Source organism: Ictalurus punctatus, chromosome 4, assembly GCF_001660625.3.
Source record: "Ictalurus punctatus breed USDA103 chromosome 4, Coco_2.0, whole genome shotgun sequence".
NCBI classification, from domain to species: Eukaryota; Metazoa; Chordata; class Actinopteri; order Siluriformes; family Ictaluridae; genus Ictalurus; species Ictalurus punctatus.
In genome coordinates, this window is record NC_071284.1 from 32,552,112 (window position 1) to 32,570,848 (window position 18,737).

General features: G+C 41.4%; 2 protein-coding genes across 2 annotated transcripts; both read left to right on the forward strand.

Moving 5' to 3' along the window:
- Positions 1-356: 356 nt before the first annotated feature.
- LOC108263926 (extracellular calcium-sensing receptor-like) lies at positions 357-4,639 on the forward strand. The gene is made up of 6 exons (XM_017465150.3): positions 357-644; positions 889-1,189; positions 1,387-2,172; positions 2,381-2,605; positions 2,853-2,976; positions 3,613-4,639. The coding sequence occupies exons 1-6, from the start codon at positions 409-411 to the stop codon at positions 4,524-4,526; spliced, it is 2,586 nt and encodes an 861-aa protein (XP_017320639.2). The 5' UTR covers positions 357-408; the 3' UTR covers positions 4,527-4,639.
- A 1,002-nt stretch (positions 4,640-5,641) lies between these two features.
- LOC108263927 (extracellular calcium-sensing receptor-like) lies at positions 5,642-9,838 on the forward strand. Its single transcript, XM_017465151.3, has 6 exons — positions 5,642-5,766; positions 5,905-6,199; positions 6,304-7,080; positions 7,602-7,826; positions 7,990-8,113; positions 8,891-9,838. The coding sequence occupies exons 1-6, from the start codon at positions 5,660-5,662 to the stop codon at positions 9,802-9,804; spliced, it is 2,442 nt and encodes an 813-aa protein (XP_017320640.3). The 5' UTR covers positions 5,642-5,659; the 3' UTR covers positions 9,805-9,838.
- The last annotated feature ends 8,899 nt before the right edge of the window (positions 9,839-18,737 follow it).

Genomic DNA, 18,737 nt, shown 5'->3' on the forward strand with positions numbered 1-18,737 from the left:
GACCAAAGGGAATAGCTTTAGCAAAATACACCTTTAAATACCTTACAGTCAAATTCTGCCCAAAAGGCTAAAAAGGCACTTCACCCATGGTGTCCTTCAGATCCTGGTCCAGAGCCAAGGAACATTCAGAAACATTAACCATGTCTTTGCTTTTTCTGCTGCACTAAACTAACCAGAATATGGCATCCCTCCACTTACTCATAAGCTTTGACAGTATAGCATATTGGTGTATTTTCTTTAGTGATATTATACTATATCCCAGAAAAATATAACAAAAATCTCTGTTATTATGATTGATAAATACATAACCACTCCTCTCACTCCCAGTGCATCATAGCAAGATGACTATTTAAAGCACTGTGAAGCAGGTTTCTGGCCATCAGAGAACTGAGAGCCACAGATTCAGCCATGCAGTTCTTTTCCAGCCTGGTGCTATTTGTACCAGCTCTGTGGATAACTGTGCTCAACCCTGCAGCATGTCAAGCTAACACACTCAGCTGCCGGCTATGGACTGTTCCTCAGCAACCTGGTATATTTATGAATGGAGACTTTGTAATTGGAGGGATTTTCACTATTCATTACTACACAAAATCAGAACAAATTACCTACACCAGGCTGCCATCACAGCTACAGTGCTCTGGAAGGTTGGTGTGTTGATTGAACAACAACAAGGGATTTTGTTAGAAATAAATAAAATAAAAATTTTTAAAAAAAATTAAAAAAAGATTATTTAACAAATTAATATTGAAAACATTTTGTTTGTTATGTTCTTAATTATTCTGTCATGAGTTAATTAATTTTGTGATTAACCTGAAAATGTACAAATAGCAGATATTATTATGTCGCTTTTATATCATACTGTTTTTATATCTTACTCTGTTTTAACAGCATGGATTACAGGGAACTGCGCTTTGCCCGTGCTATGGAGTTTACCATCCATGAGATTAACAACAGAACAGATCTCCTGCCAGGCATCACATTAGGATACCAGATACATGATTCATGTTCTACTGTGCCAATGGCAATAAAACTTGCATTTCAGCTTGCGAATGGTTTTGAGTCAGTTTTCAACAACACCAATTCCTGTACACAATCTGCAGTTGCTGCTGTAACAGCTGTCATAGGAGATTCTCCTTCAACGCCATCAATCAGTATAGCCAGAGTGCTCGGTCTTTTTAGAATCCCACAGGTTAAAATAATGACTCATATTTACTATATTTCGTCTCTATTGTATCTCTCTGTAGTCTATACGGTGTTATGTATGCAGGTAATAAAACATAGAAGTGCACACTATTATGACTAGTAAGAAAAAAAAAGGATTGAATAAGGTTACTTACATTACTTTCTATTTTCTCTCGTTTTTTTCTTATACTGTCTAAATTTTAGGTGAGTCACTATGCGACCTGTGCTTGTCTAAGTGATAAGCATCAGTATCCTACCTTCTTTAGGACCATACCTAGTGACCACCACCAAGCAGGTGCGCTAGCAAAAATGGTCAAGCATTTTGGTTGGACATGGATTGGAGCAGTGCGCAGCGACACAGACTATGGAAATAATGGAATGGCATCATTCCTAAAGGCTGCACATGAGGAGGGGATATGTGTGGAGTATTCTGAGGTCTATTACCGGACACAGTCACTCAATAAATTGCAGAGAGTAGCAAACGTGATCCGCAGATCAACAGCCCGCGTTCTAGTTGCGTTTATGCACACAGGGGAAATGAGATTTCTCTTGGAAGAACTGGCACGGCAGCCACTACCTCCACTTCAGTGGATTGGGAGTGAAACATGGATCACTGATCCTGATTTTCTGCGGTATAAAATGTGCGCCGGCGCAATAGGGTTTGGTGTTCCCCGGTCAGTTATTCCTGGACTTCGTGAGTTTCTTTTAGACCTAACTCCAGCACAAGCACTGAAATCACCCCTGTTAAGAGAATTTTGGGAAAGCTCATTCAGCTGTCATCTTAAAGAGCAGACAGACATCACAGAAGGTGTGCGAGAATGTGATGGCAGTGAGGATATTCACACACTCCAGAACCCATATTCAGACACGTCTCAGTTACGCGTCACTAACATGGTATACAAAGCAACATATGCCATAGCGCACGCCATCCATGAACTAATCTGCAATGACACACAATGTGACAAGACTATTACATTTACACCAATGCAGGTATAAAATTGCTTAATTGAAAAGGTTTAAGTCATGAGGATGCATAAATATCTGAATATATTAATATATTTATCTTGATATTAGTATTTATTCATGTTTATATTCAGTCATGTATTCAACACTAGTTGTGGTTTCCAAGTAAAACCTATTATCTATATTTAGACAAAGTCACACTGTGCAGTGACATTTCATGAAATTCTTTCTGCAGATATTTGACCAGCTCAAAAAAGTAAACTTCACTACAAGAAATGGATTTCAGGTCTCATTTGATTCTAATGGAGATCCTCCTGCTGTCTATGAGCTCATAAACTGGCAGTTTAAGGAAGATGGCAATTTGGATTTTGTCACAGTAGGACAGTATGATTCATCCAGACCAAGAGGACAGGAGTTCAGAATGAGCAGAAATATCAGCTGGGTTGGAGGACAGACAGAGGTACATTATAAGACAAGATAAGATAAAATAATACTTTATTAATCCCCAGATGGAGAAATTAGGGACTACCATATAACTACCATGATTACAAAGCAGTTCTCCAGTTCTCACAGAACTGTTAAATTTTATATAATTTATTCGATTGTTCAGTTAATTAAATGGTACACTGCAGTATTGTGGGGTTTACAATGCTGGGAATTTTTCAATATAATACGGAATTTGCATTTGTGCCTTTGTGTCTTACTAGGTACCAGTATCTGTGTGCAGTGAGAGCTGTCCCCCAGGCACCAGAAAAGCTGCACAGAAGCGAAGGCCTGTTTGCTGTTTTGACTGTATACCATGTGCTGAAGGAGAGATCAGCAACAAGACAGGTTATGTATCATTGTACATAACGTTGTAGACTCATTTATTTTTGCCTTAGTTCTCATTCTGCATAAGATATCTAGTTTTTGTCAGTTCATGACTGAATATATGCTTTGCTCCATTCTGTCTTCATTGCTGCTTCACATAGTCACAGCAGGGTTGTACTGTACTAATCCATGTAATCCATTACTAATCCCACAGCGTTCCATCCAAGGAAAGTCCTGTATACACCTCAAATGTTAATAGTGTAATAAAGTCACTAAGAAAATAGTTATGATTCTCAATGGGCCATAAATCAATCAATGATATTTTATTTGTATTGGTTTAGCAGTAGAAATTAGGAAACAATAAAACAATGAAACTAGGCAAGACTAGTTTTGCAGGACCACCATTGTCTGCATGGTCACACAAGGCTCAACAGCCAGGGGTAATAATACAAATTAAAAGTTATTTATATAATATGAGGAACTTATGAAAATGGAAAGTAGACTTTAAAGGACCTATAGAGGTCCGAAAGTAAAGTTGCAGTTAGAAATACAATGCTTGTGGATGGTTTTGTTGGAGAGAGTCATGTTTCCAGCTTTACCTTTTACTACTAAAATATCTATCATGAAGTCTTTATCATATGATTCTATTTATTTTAGACTCTTTAGATTGTGTGCGCTGCCCTCCTGAGTTTTGGCCCAACCCCAAGCGAGAGAGCTGCCTCCCCAAGCCTGTTGAGTTCCTGTCCTGGGATGACACTCTCAGCATCATCCTTACAGTATTCTCCATCGCTGGAGCCTTCATGGCTGTGTGTGTGGCTGCTGTCTTTTACAAGCACAGGACTTCTCCTATTGTCCGGGCCAACAATTCTGAACTGAGTTTTCTGTTGCTCTTTTCTCTGACTCTGTGTTTCCTCTGTTCACTTACTTTCATTGGACAGCCCTCTGAGTGGTCCTGTATGCTGCGCCACACAGCGTTTGGAGTCACCTTTGTCCTCTGCATTTCCTGTGTTCTGGGGAAAACATTAGTTGTGTTAATGGCCTTTAGGGCTACACTTCCAGGAAGTAATGTCATGAAATGGTTTGGACCTCCACAGCAGAGAATCAGTGTTCTTGTCTTCACTCTTATTCAGGTTCTTATTTGTGTGCTTTGGTTGAAAATATCACCTCCTTTCCCCTTTAAAAATCTTAAACATTACAAGGAAAGAATTATTTTGGAATGTGGCTTAGGTTCAGCTATAGGATTCTGGGCTGTGCTGGGATATATAGGAGTCTTGGCACTTTTATGCTTTATTTTGGCTTTTCTGGCACGGAAGTTGCCAGATAACTTTAATGAAGCCAAATTCATCACATTCAGCATGCTCATATTCTGTGCAGTTTGGATCACGTTTATTCCTGCTTATGTCAGTTCTCCTGGAAAGTTCACTGTAGCTGTTGAAATATTTGCTATTCTGGCTTCAAGCTTTGGTTTGATTATTTGTATTTTTGCTCCCAAATGTTTCATAATCATTTTTAGGCCTGAGGAGAATACCAAGAAGCACCTTATGGGTAAAGTGCCCTCTAAGGCTCTTTGAGAGCCTCACTCAAATAGCCAAGGAAACATTATAGTCCTGGACATTAACTATAACTTTTAGATTATCTATTGTGTAAATATGTAAAGTATAAGGGAGTAGATCATTTTTGTTACATGAATCCCAGTAATGAAAATATTTCTAATATAGCTAAACACTTTAAGACTAATTTAAACCACACATATATAATAAGCTTTTTGATTACCATCTTTTCTGGTTTCCATGGTAACTCTCTCTTTGACGACATTGATTCTTTTTGACTGTCCAGTATCTGAATGCATGGAAACTGCATATGAATTTACCAGTTAATTAAATGTTTACAGTGATATATTTCTGTAACAATTGTGTTAATATGGTAAATAAAACCTTTTTTCTCTGATTTTTGATTATGTTGTTAAATAGTTATCCAGCCCCAAAAGCCAAGGATAAAACAAACACATTGCAGTGTGTATAAGCCTAGACCTTGGTGTGATTTTTGACTCCAGTTTTTCATTTGAAGCTCATGTAGATAATATTAATAGATTAGCCTTCTTTCATCTCAGAAATATTGCTATTGTATTAAAATACAATGTCACTACACAATGTAGAAAAATTAGTTGTTTTTTGTTTTTTTTGTTTTTTTACCTCTAGGTTGGATTATTGTAATGCCTTAATGTCTGGCTATTCCAGTACAGCAGGTGCATAAAAAGGCTCGTCGTGGTGGATCATAAAAGACCAAAATGTTGCTCAGGTACTGTGTCGCAAGACCATGTGGATAAGATATGGGGATAACATAGGGGGTGTGCCTGAGACTTTTCCATAGTACTGTGCGTATGCATGTATGTACAGAAAGAAAGACAGAAATAAAAGTCCATAATTACTGCTGAATCCTGAATAAGCACGCCTCTTTGAGCCCAATCACACCCACGGAGCCAAAAAAAACCTGTAGCATCACAACAAAAGGACCATATAAAGAAACGTGACTAGCCATCTTATACTTCACAGTGTCGTGTACCACTGGTTCTGCCATGCAGCTCATTTTTAGTTTGATGCCTTTTGTGCCAATTCTTTGGATAACTGTGCCCAACTGTGCAGTGTGTAAAGCTAACTGGCTTAGCTGCAGACTGTGGACTGATCCTCAGCTACCTGGAATTTTTATGAATGGAGACTTCATGATAGGAGGGATTTTCTCAATTCATTACTACACCAGATCAGAGCAGAACACTTACACCTGGCAGCCATCACAGCTGCAGTGCTCTGGAAGGTCTGTGTGTGGACTGAACAGAAAATTATGAAATTATTATTTGTATATATTTCAGAAGACATCTACAAACATTATGTAAATCCAATTAGTCTATTCATTTGTTTAAGGCAATTTTGATATCTTACTGTGTCCTAACAGCATGGATTTCAGAGAACTGCGCTTCGCCCGTGCCATGCAGTTCAGCATTCACGAGATCAACAACAGAACTGATCTCCTACCAGGCATCACGTTAGGATACCAGATACATGATTCATGCTCTTCTGTGCCGATGTCAATAAAAGTTGCATTTCAGTTTGCAAATGGCGTGGAGTCAATGTTCAATGACACAGATGTCTGTGCAAAATCTGCAGCTGTACCTGCTATCATAGGAGAATCTGCATCCACCCCGTCAATAAGCATGGCTAGAACGCTTGGGCTTTTTGGAATTCCACAGGTACAGGTTGCATGCTACTCTATTTTCTGCAATATGTACTTAAAAATAAGTTTAAAAATAGATTATTGGTGCAACTACTCGTTTTTGCATTGTTTGAATTCCAGGTGAGTCACTATGCGACCTGCTCATGTCTGAGTGATAAGAATCAGTACCCTGCCTTCTTTAGGACCATACCTAGTGACCAACACCAAGCAGCTGCACTAGCAAGAATGGTCAAGCATTTTGGCTGGACATGGATTGGAGCAGTGCGCAGCGACTCGGATTATGGAAATTACGGAATGGCATCATTCCTAAAGGCTGCGCAAACGGAGGGGATATGTGTGGAGTACTCCGAGGCCTACTACAGGACACAGCCGCAAAGTAAACTGGAGCGAGTAGCAAATGTGATCCGCAGATCAACAGCCCGGGTTATAGTGGCATTTGTTGCATCTGGAGACATGAGGTTTCTCTTAGAGGAACTGGCACGACAACCACCGCCTCCACTTCAGTGGATTGGAAGCGAAACGTGGATTATAGAGCCCGAATTGTTGCGCTTCAATATGTGCGCCGGAGCAATAGGGTTCGGGATTCCCCGGTCAGTTATCCCAGGGTTTCGTGAGTTTCTGCTTGACCTGACTCCAACTGAAGCATTGAAATCGCCTCTGTTAGCAGAATTTTGGGAAAGCTCATTTACTTGTAACCTTAGAGGGCGAACTGAGGGCGCACGGCAGTGTGACGGCAGTGAGGACATTCATGCGCTTCATAACGCGTATACAGACACGTCTCAGTTGCGAGTCACTAATATGGTATACAAAGCAACATATGCCATTGCGCACGCCATCCACGGATTAATATGTAATGACACCCAATGCGACAAGAATATTAAATTTACACCATGGCAGGTAGCTATAACACATACATTAAATATATTTATTATAATTTAAACCGGTTGCTCACAACCCCAGGATCCATGAAATATATCCAAGTAATATATGTATTTTTTTTTATTTATTCACAACATTATTACTGAGTTCTTATAGGCTAGTTATTAGTCTGTGTGTGTGTGTGTGTGTGTGTGTGTGTGTGTGTGCATAAATTCCCTGAATTAAATGGATTCCTTCCAAAAATCAATACTACAAAAGAAAATTGATGTCAACTTGGACTTAATCTGTTGGTGGAAAGTTAAGGAATAGAATGTTTGTAATAAATAATTTAAATAATGTTCATGAAACAAATCTATGCTGTCCACATAATGTGTTTATTATTATTATTATTATTATTATTATTATTATTATTATAATTATTATTATTATTATTGTTATTATTATTATTATTATTATTATTATTATTATTTAATGAAAAAAATTGAGAACTCCTGCTTTAAACTACAGAACCATTCATGAAATTACGTTTACCATTGCAGATACGTAATCAGCTCAAGAGACTGAACTTCACTACAAGAAATGGCTTTCAGGTCTCCTTTGATTCTAATGGAGATCCTCAAGCTGCCTATGAACTCATAAACTGGCAGATTGACAAGGATGGCACTTTGGATTTCATAACAGTGGGCCATTATGATTCATCCAAACCACGAGGACAGGAGTTCAGTATGAGCAGAAATATCAGTTGGGTTGGCAAACAGACAGAGGTGCAGTCTAAATGTATTTAATACATTACAAAACAACAGGATAACAAAACTGGATTGTTTATTGTTTGTTTGTTTGTTTGTTTGTTTTTTACTCCCATTTTGGTTATGCAGTACTATTAATTGTCTAATGCACTCTATACATTTATTACATATTTTTAAATAGGTACCAGTGTCTGTGTGCAGTGAGAGCTGTCCTCCAGGCACTAGGAAAGCTGTGCAGAAGGGAAGGCCTGTCTGCTGCTATGATTGTATTCCATGTGCTGAAGGAGAGATCAGTAACAAGACAGGTTGTAAATACAATATGAATGTGAACACTGTATGGCCAAAAGTATGGAGACACCTGAACATCACACCCATGTGTGGTTCTTCCCCAAACTGTTAGCACAAAGTTTGAAGCACACAAAAATCTAGAATGCCCTTGTATGCTATAGCATTAAAAAAAATTCTCTCCACTGCCACTAAGAGGACCTAACATGTTCAAGCATTAAAATGCCCCAGTGCTCAAAGCATAAAGGTTGATGTGGAAGACCTGGAGTGGCCTGCAAAGAGTCCTGACCTCAACCACACTGAACAATTCTGGGACACATTGGAATACTGACTGCACACCAGGCCTCCTCACCCAATATCAGTGCCTGATCTCACTCATACCCGTGTGGCTAAATGAGCACAAATCACCACAGACACACTCCAAAATCTAGTGGAAAACCTACCTAGAAGAGTGGATTTTATAATTACACCAAAAGGGGATTAAGTCTATAATGGGATGTTACAAGCACATATGGCTGTGACTGGTCAGGTGTCCACATACATTATTCTCAGTCTATCAAATAAGGGCATTTTGGCATTGCTTACATGGCAGAACAAATGCATGGACATAGACCTGAGCTTCAAATATTGTATATTCCTGCAGAAGAGTTTGATCATCATGGAGACAACAGATACGAGAGAACTTGCTGACAGCAATCATAGCCTAACTTCATTATTACCTTGTGCTACTGTAATGTAAACTATCATGTGTGGCCTATAAGACCTGATATATTAAACCACTGTGATTTTGCTCCTAGATTCACTGGATTGTTTGCGCTGCTCTCCTGAGTTTTGGCCCAACACCAAGCAAGATAGCTGCCTCCCAAAGCCTGTTGAGTTCCTGTCCTGGGACGACACTCTAGGCATCATCCTAACAGTATTTTCCATCGCTGGGGCCTTCATGGCTGTGTGTGTGGCCGCTGTCTTTTACAAGCACAGGACCTCTCCTATTGTCCGGGCCAACAACTCTGAGTTGAGCTTCCTGTTGCTTTTTTCTTTGACTTTGTGTTTTCTTTGTTCACTTACTTTCATTGGACAGCCCTCTGACTGGTCCTGTATGCTGCGCCACACAGCATTTGGGATCACCTTCGTCCTCTGCATTTCCTGTGTTCTGGGGAAAACATTAGTTGTGTTAATGGCCTTTAGGGCTACACTTCCAGGTAGTAATGTAATGAAATGGTTTGGACCTCCACAACAAAGACTCAGTGTATTTGCCTTCACTCTAATACAGGTCCTCATTTGTGTGCTTTGGTTAACAATATCCCCTCCTTTCCCCTTCAAAAACATAAAACAGTACAAGGAAAGAATTATCTTGGAATGTGGCTTAGGTTCTACCATAGGTTTCTGGGCTGTACTGGGATATATTGGACTCTTGGCTCTTTTATGTTTTATTTTAGCTTTTCTGGCTCGGAAGTTGCCGGATAACTTTAATGAAGCTAAATTCATTACTTTCAGCATGCTCATATTCTGTGCAGTTTGGATCACCTTTATTCCCGCTTATGTCAGCTCTCCTGGAAAATTCACTGTAGCTGTGGAAATATTTGCAATTTTGGCTTCAAGCTTTGGTTTGATTATTTGTATTTTTGCTCCCAAATGTTTTATTATTGTTTTTAGGCCAGAACAGAATACCAAGAAGCACCTTATGGGTAAAGTGCCCTCTAAGGCACTTTGAGAGTCTCAAATAAAAAGCAAAGTTAACATGAAGGTCCAGCAATTTGTCACAATGTATGTTGCTTATGTGTACATAGTTTCCAAACCTCACCAATATTCTTTTAGGATAATCAATTTTTTTTTTATGTTTAATTTGTGAAAAGTTAAAGTGTACAGTCAAATAATAAATATGATTATGCTTGCAGCAGCCTCTGCAATACACCACTAGTATAAGGTTGTTTTAACATGTATAGGGTCAGCTTTATTAACGTTTTTACATGCACATTATTACTACGAGAATTCCTGCTGAATTAAAATGGAATTTTAATATCCACACACTACATGTTAGTTTTTTATAATATTTTTTTTTAAACCAAAAATGAAAACCATTCTTAAACGCTGGTTCTAATGAACATTTACTGAACTGTATGCCCTCTTTCCATTTCCAATTAGATATTGATGTGTACATCACTCTTTATAAACATTAACTGAGTTTGAGTGATCAATATGTGAAAGCTTATAAGCTGCATGTGTATATACCGGGTCATTAATTAAATGCATGGAACATATATGGCTATATGCAGATATATTGTAATATAGGAAATAAAAATTGTGATTCTCTGATCTCTGACTCTGAGTCGTTATGCCTCTTTCTGACTCTGATTATTATTTTTAATCAAGCTATTCCCAAATTTAAATAGAACAATAGCATGTTTGTCCATGAGTTTGTCATTAAATTTCACAAAATAATCTTTACTGCACATCCGTTTGGATTTACTGGACATGAACATCAAACTAGCGCATGGTGGCTTAGTGGTTAGCACGTTTGCTCTCACCTCCAGGGTCGGGGGTTCGACTCCCACCGAGGCCCTGTGTGTGCGGAGTTTGCATGTTCTCCCTGTGCTGCGGGGGTTTCCTCCGGGTACTCATGTTTCCTCCCCCAGTCCAAAGACATGCATGGTAGGCTGTTTGGCTTTCCAGGGTGTACCCTGCCTTGTGCCTGATGCTCCCTGGGATAGGCTCCAGGTTCCCTGTGACCCTGAAGAAAGGATAAGCGGTATGCCACAAATTCAGCATTGGACCAGTAGTAGAGAGGACACTGGACACATTGTGTGGCACCTGCAAGAAACACACACACATATTTATGGAAGGTATGCAACGTGAAGGCTCCTACTGTATACCTGCACATCATGAAGTGTTCTATTCATCTTATGCCAAAGCAATTTGTCAACAATTGCATTTTTGCAATTTTTGCAAAAATCACTTATGTTATAGCAGCTATAAACAGTTGTTTCCTCACTTTCTCTTGAAGTAAATAGGATGAAAAATTCCTTTTGCTGCAGCTGCATTTTTAAATGCATAAGAAACGTAACATCCTCTGTCAGACTTACCCATTGTGGGAAACTTATGAACAGTTATACCTCTGACTGTTTGCTGAGACTGGAGTCTACGTCAATAAATAAAACAGTAAACGTCTTAGTACAGAAAGCTTTACTCTATCAATGATTATACATTTTTTCTTTGTTAAATAACAACACATTTTTAGTCCATTTATTATTAATATTAGATTATGTGGAGTGTCTGCCATAGTCCCTATGCAATTACTATAGAAATGATAAAGTATTATAATGAGTAGCTGCACTACTGTCAGAGCTTCTCTTACAAAAAATAAGTCAACACCTTCTGACCCTTCAGATTTGTGAATTGAACAGGACTTTGGTATAAAATTTTATGCATTATATTTGTCATATTTATCGCCTCTGTAATGACAATTTGTAACGTTTTTAAAACATTTCACGAATTAAAACATATAAAAACTAAATAAAAATTTAAGAAAAAAGTAGTAACTATGGTAAAGGGTTAAAAATAATTACGCAACTTGGCATGATTTGTGCATATACTGTAAAAAAAAAAAAAAAAACATGAAAAATTCATACGTCTTCATAGCTATTTCGAATATTTATTTCTTTTTACCTGATTTATTGGTGAACTCTCCCTTGGTACAAGGCAGACAGTCAAAACAGCAGATGGGTTTGCCTGGTCTTGTGGCCTGTCGAGTCCCAGGAGGACAGGGGGCCGTGCACAGAGACAAAGGCACCTGCAGGATTATGTACACTAAAATTAGCTTGTACAAATTCACAAGGAAGTAAAATGACCAAATAGCAAAAGCACACATTGTGAAATAAAACCTAGCAAAATACCTAGAAAGTTTAGAAATAGCTAGAAGATTTTAAGATGTTCTATTATGCATTATTCAAGGTCAGACTGTAGGAAACACAATGAGTAAAAGCATGATTAACTAATAGTAAACTAACTAGGTGATTAATTTTTCAGAGTTAACACCTGGCTCTGCTCTCCTTTCCACTCTGTCAAGTCCATGTCCATCTTCAGCAGCTGGCAACAGGGAACTGAACCATCATAGCTGCCCACGCTCTGAAACCTGATTCCACCTCAACCATCTTTCTGCCAGTTTATGATGTCATATTCAAGAACTGGCTCACCAACTTCAGGCTATTAAACTAAAACCAGACAGTATTATAACTAACCCTATAGACGATAATATAGCAATATCAAATCAATGTTTAGAATGTTTTACTCTTCTTAGAGAGACCAAACTAGCTTCATTAATCTCTTCAGCAAATTCATCAACTTGCATACTAGATCCTGTACCTACATATTTCTTTAAACAGATTTGTCCTGGAGTAATTGAACCGCTTTTAAATATAATCAATTCTTCCATTAGCACTGGCTATGTACCTAAATCACTTAAATTAGCAGTTATTAAACACCTGATTAAAAAACCTGACCTTGACCCCTCTCAACTGTCCAGCTATAGACCTATATCAAATCTCCCCTTCATCTCCAAGATCTTAGAAAATGTTGTAGCACAGCAGCTATGCTCATAGTTACACAGGAACAACATTCATGAAATGTATCAGTCAGGATTTAGACCTCATCATAGCATAGAGACAGCGTTAATTAAAGTAGTAAACGACCTACTACTGGCCTCTGATCAGGGTTGTGTCTCGCTGCTTGTGTTACTTGACCTTAGTACAGCTTTTGATATTATAAATCATACTTAGATAGATTAGATAGATTAGAAAATGATAGATAGATTAGAAAATGTTGTTGGCATTAAGGGACCAGTCCTCTCCTGGTTCAGGTCTTATTTGACCGATCATTATCAGTTCATAGATGTAAATGGTGACTTCTCCACGCATACCGAGGTTGAATTTGGTGTTCCACAAAGTTCTGTTTTAGGCCCACTGCTTTTTACTATATATATGCTACCTTTTTTACTTTATATATGCTACCTCTAGTCAACTTATTCGTAAACATGGAATTAGCTTCCACTGTTATGTTGATGATACACAGTTGTATGTTTCAGCGAAGCCAGAGGACAGACAGCAGCTTAATAAAGTTGAGGAATGTGTAAAGGACATTAGTCGTTGGATGCTAACTAACTTCCTTTTACTTAATTCTGATAAGACAGAAGTACTTGTACTAGGACTACGTGTAGCTAGAAGTAAGCTTTCTGATCAAATAGTTACTCTGGATGGTCTTTCTGTTTCATCATGTGCCGCAGTAAAAGACCTTAGTGTGATTATTGACTCCAGTCTTACTAGGAGAGCCTTCTTTCATCTCAGGAATATTTCTAAGATAAGAAATATATTGTCACTACATGATGCAGAAATATTAGTTCATGCTTTCGTCACCTCTGGACTAGATTACTGTAATGCCTTACTGTCTGGATGTTCCAGTAGGAACAAGCTCCAGTTAGTCCAGAATGCAGCTGCTAGAGTCCTAACTAGAACCAGAAAATATGACCACATCACCTCGATCTTATCAACACTGAATTGCCTCCCAGTGAAATCTCGCATTGATTATCAAATACTATTATTAACCTATAAAGCACTAAATGGTCTCGCACCACAGTATCTAAGCGACTTTTTGGTTTTCTATGATCCACCACGCCTACTTAGATCAAAAGATGCAGGCTATTTGACGGTACCTCGAATAGCGAAGGCTACAGCAGGGGGAAGAGCTTTCTCTTATAGAGCCCCACAGTTATGGAACAGTCTTCCAATTAGTGTTCGGGACTCAGACACAGTCTCAGTGTTTAAGTCTAGGCTTAAAACATATTTGTTTACTCAAGCCTACCCTGACTAGATTTTCTGTTATGCTAAGCACAGTCCTAATAATCTTTTCTCTCCCTCTCTCCTTCTGTCGAGCCACACACGATTTTATGGAGATACTAGAGATCCTGATCCTTTCTGCTCTCTGGACATACCTGATCCGTTTCGGATCTCCTACCTCTGGATGGAGTTCTCATCTACTCCAATTCCAGATTGCTGGGACTATGGCTACTTCTAAGGACAAACAGACTTCATATAAATCCATAATGAAAATTTTCACACTATCTGTTGTTACCCAGATGAGGATGGGTTCCCTTCTGAGTCTGGTCCCTCTCAAGGTTTCTTCCTCTTAACATCTTAGAGAGTCTTTCCTTGCCACCGTCGCCACAGGCTTGCTCATGTCATGATTTCCCCTTGAAGCGCGAATGCGCGAGCACCTGCTTTTCCATTGTTGACAGTAGTGACATCTGGACACGTGTGTTTTGTTTATGTTTCTGTCATGTCTCCTCCCTGTTCTGTCATTGGCTGGGATTTCACGTGTGTCTGTATTGCTCTCAGCTCCTAGCAGTTTAGACTCTGATCATGTCCACATATATACCGCGCGCCTCCCAGCACACAACGCGGAAGATTATCATAGAGTTAGATTAGTTCGTATAGTAGTCATAGTCACGGTCCATGTTTAGAGTTAGTTCACGCTGGGTTATCCGCTCCCAGTTCCTCGTCATAGTTCATGTTTATCGACCCTGTTTTCCGTGACCACGACATTGATTCATGTTTAACCCTGTGTATGCTTGTTTGCCGATCGCCTGACCTTCGCCTGTTTTGTATTACGTTTATGGTTCACGTTTTGGATTTGTCTGCCTGTCTCTCTTTTAAAATAAACAACTGTTCATACTGCACTTGCATCCATCCTATCTCCGCTCCGTCACGATACGTGACAGAATCTTCCGCCCCAACATGGATGCAGCACGAGGACGAGAGAGAAGTCACGCTACAGAAACCAGGGAAGTAGTAGGACAATACCTCATCGGGGAACGCTCGGATTACTGGCCGCGTTTTTAGTCCGTGCAATTTCCCCAAAGGTACGACGTCGCACCTCCGCCGGAGACAGCGGGATTGGGGAGCTACCCGCTGGAGTTTCTGTTTAGCTGCCAGGTGTATTTTTGCAGCCTGGCATATCCCAAGCCTTCTAAGAGACAGTGGATCGGGTTCCTGGTGTCCAGGTTTTGTGGTCCGGCCCGTGACTGGGTGGAGCAGCTGGTGAGTGCTGGGTCGCCAGCCCTCCATGATGTCACTCAGTTTGCAGAACTTTTTATGAAGGAGTTCACGCAGCCCGGACAACTACATGGCTTGGATTTACTGGGGTGGAGAGTCAATGGACAGCCCCAGGCTGACCTGTCATTCAACCTCTATTATGAGGGAATTGACAGGGCAGTCACCAGTGATCCACTTCATGTTCCGGTCAACGCGGGGAGGAATTCTCTGCGATGTATGACTGAGGGCTGTGGGAGAGGGACTCGGCTTCAGTGTCCCACCTGCAAGAAGCTGGGCCTCCAGGAAGTATTTTTCTGCTCCAAAGAATGCTTCAAGAGCAGCTGGTGTCAGCACAAACGTCTACACCGAAAAGCCCCTATAACACTACAGCCAGAAGTCAACGTAGCGACCTCAGAATCAGAGTTCGAACCTGAGACCCACGACGAGGTCTCACCCGCCGAGCTCCAACCAGAAGTCCACATGGCTGCCTCAGAGTTCCAGCACGAGACCTACGAGGAGGTCTCAGTGCCAGATCTACAGCCTGGGGTTAACCTGGCGACCTCAGAGTTCGAACCTGAGACCCACGAGGTGGGCTCACCTGCCGAGCTCCAGCTAGAGGTTAACAGGGAGGCTCCAGCACCAGAGCTCAACCCTGAGGTCCAAGTCAAGTCTCAAGTCCCTGAGGTCCAAGTCAAGTCTCAAGTCCCTGAGGTCCAAGTCAAGTCTCAAGTCCCTGAAGTCCAAGTCAAGTCTCAAGTTCCTGATGTCACGTCCAAGCCTGCTGATCCAGTTGACCAAGTTCCGCTAATATCTAAGCCTACTAACCAGCCCACACCCAAAACTACCGACCCGGCTGCCCAAGTTCAGTCCACGCCCAAGTCTACCGACCCGGCTGCCCAAGTTCAGCCTACGCCCAAGTCTGCCGACACACGCAGCCAAGTTCTGCTCACGCCCGAGTCTGCCGACACGCGCAGCCAAGTTCTGCTCACGCCCGAGTCTGCCGACACGCACAGCCAAGGTCTGCTCACACCCGAGTCTGCCGACACGCACAGCCAAGGTCTGCTCACACCCGAGTCTGCCGACACGCACAGCCAAGGTCTGCTCACGCCCGGGTCTACCAACACGGCCGCCCAAGATCCGCCTTTGCCCAAGGTTCACCTGGTGACATCAGTGCCCCTGCCTGAGACCTACAAGGAGAGCTCCACTCCAGAGCTGCAGTTTCCCTGCTCAGCTGTGGACGCCGCTCAGCCTTCCTGCTCAGCTGTGGACGTCGCTCAGCCTCCCTGCTCGGCTGAGGTCGTCGCTCAGCTTCCCTGCTCCATGGCGAACATCGTTCCCCCCTCCTGCTTTGAGGAGACCCACGCTCCTCTCCCTGGCCTCACGGAGACCCACGCTCCTCTCCCTGGCCTCACAGGGGACTTTGCTTCGCTTTCCTGCACTCCTGAGTACAGCGCTCTGTTTCCCTGTTCAGCCAGGGACATCGCTCCGCTTTCATGCTCTGACGAGGATGTTGCCCTGCTTCCCTGCCCTGCCGAGGACGTCGCTCCGCTTTCATGTGCCGCCGAGGACGTCGCTCCGCTTTCATGTGCCGCCGAGGACGTGGCTCCGCTTTCATGCGCCGCCGAGGACGTCGCTCAGCCTGCCTGCCCGGCTTTGGTCGTCGCTCCGCCTTCATGCTCCGCCGAGGACTTCGCTCAGCCTGCCTGACCGGCTGTGGTCGTCGCTCTGCCTGCATGCTCTGCCGAGGACTTCGCTCAGCCTGCCTGACCGGCTGTGGTCGTCGCTCAGCCTTCATGCTCCGCCGAGGACTTCACTCAGCCTGCCTGCCCGGCTGTGGTCGTTGCTCAGCCTGCTGATGAGACCGAGATAAACTTATTTGGTTCAGATGGTGTCAAGCGTGTGAGGTGGCAACCAGGTGAGGAGTACAAAGACAAGTGTGTCTTGCCTACAGTCACGCATGGTGGTGGGAGTGTCATGGTCTGGGGCTGAATGAGTGCTGCTGGCACTGGGGAGCTACAGTTCATTGAGGGAACCATGAATGCCAACATGTACTGTGACAAACTGAAGCAGAGCATGATCCCCTCCCTTCAGAGACTGGGCCACAGGGCAGTATTCCAGCATGATAACGACTCCAAACACACTAAAGAAGCTGTGGGTAAAGGTGATGGACTGGCAAAGCATGTCTTCAGACCTAAATCCTATTGAGCATCTGTGGGGCATCCTCAAACGGAAGGTGGAGGAGCACAAGGTCTCTAACATCCACCAGCTCCGTGATGTCATCATGGAGGAGTGGGAGAGGACTCCAGTGGCAACCTGTGAAGCTCTGGTGAACTCCATGTCAAAGAGGGTTAAGGCAGTGCTGGAAAATAATGGTGGCCACACAAAATATTGACACTTTGGGCCCAATTTGGACATTTTCACTCAGGGGTATACTCACTTTTGTTGCCAGTGGTTTAGACATTAATGGCTGTGTGTCGAGTTATTTTGAAGGTACAGCAAATTTATACTGTTACACAAGCTGTACACTCACTACTTTTACTTTGTAGCAAAGTGTCATTTCTTCAGTGTGGTCACATTAAAAGATGTAATCAAATATTTACAAAAATGTGAGGGGTGTACTCACTTTTGTGAGATACTGTATATATGACGTCACCAGTCTCTATCTTTGGCCTCATCTGCCCCATTCAACTTCTCTAGCCTGTAAACAGTTGCTATTTTATGGTCTTGGATGAGGCTCAGAGGTGACTATGCCATTATTCTTTCAACAGCATGTACAAAGCAAATCTAAACCACTATTTTTAAAAACCTTTCCAAGAATTTTGTGCCATTTTGGTCCCGCATGGATGGATCATAGAAATGCCTGTACAATTGTACCTTTCAGCAAGAGTCGCCTCGAAGTCATTTATTTCCACATGTGGCACCGTGCAGCAAGTTACAAAAAATGCTGTGCAAACAGCCACGAGAAATAAGGCCTCGCACACTCAACGTGCTCGACCGCCCACTCTGCGATGACGTCATTTTTGCTCTTCCTCTTCCTCTTCCACTCTTCCTCACGCTATTTCAGATGCATTGAGTATAAACCAGGCGTAACGCTGTCTAGCATTAGTGTTTGTGTAGAGTGCCACAATTTTTTTTCAAATTTCAAAGAGTGCCGTGACTGAAAAAAGGTTGGGAAATGATGGTCTAGATAACTCATATTAACAATGTTTTGTGGTGGATGGTGATTTGCAACATAATATAGTAAATCTGGTGTATGTTATCTTGTCTTGTATCTGTGAAGTGATAGACCCTGCTTGATTTTTATGGGTAATTAACATAGAGAATGTAAATATATTCACACAGAATAATGGATAGTGAAAAAAACAGTAATTTAGAAGAATTCATCTTCTGACAAATTCTGGAACATTCCAACATAGAAGAATATTAACAATGCCGTGGCAAAAATAATTAAACAACCAAAAGTTATAATACAATATGACTCTATTATAATTCTTCTGAAGGTGTTACATAAAGTACACTATAGAAACAGCATAGTACTTATGTAAAAAAAAAAAAAAAGCTCAAA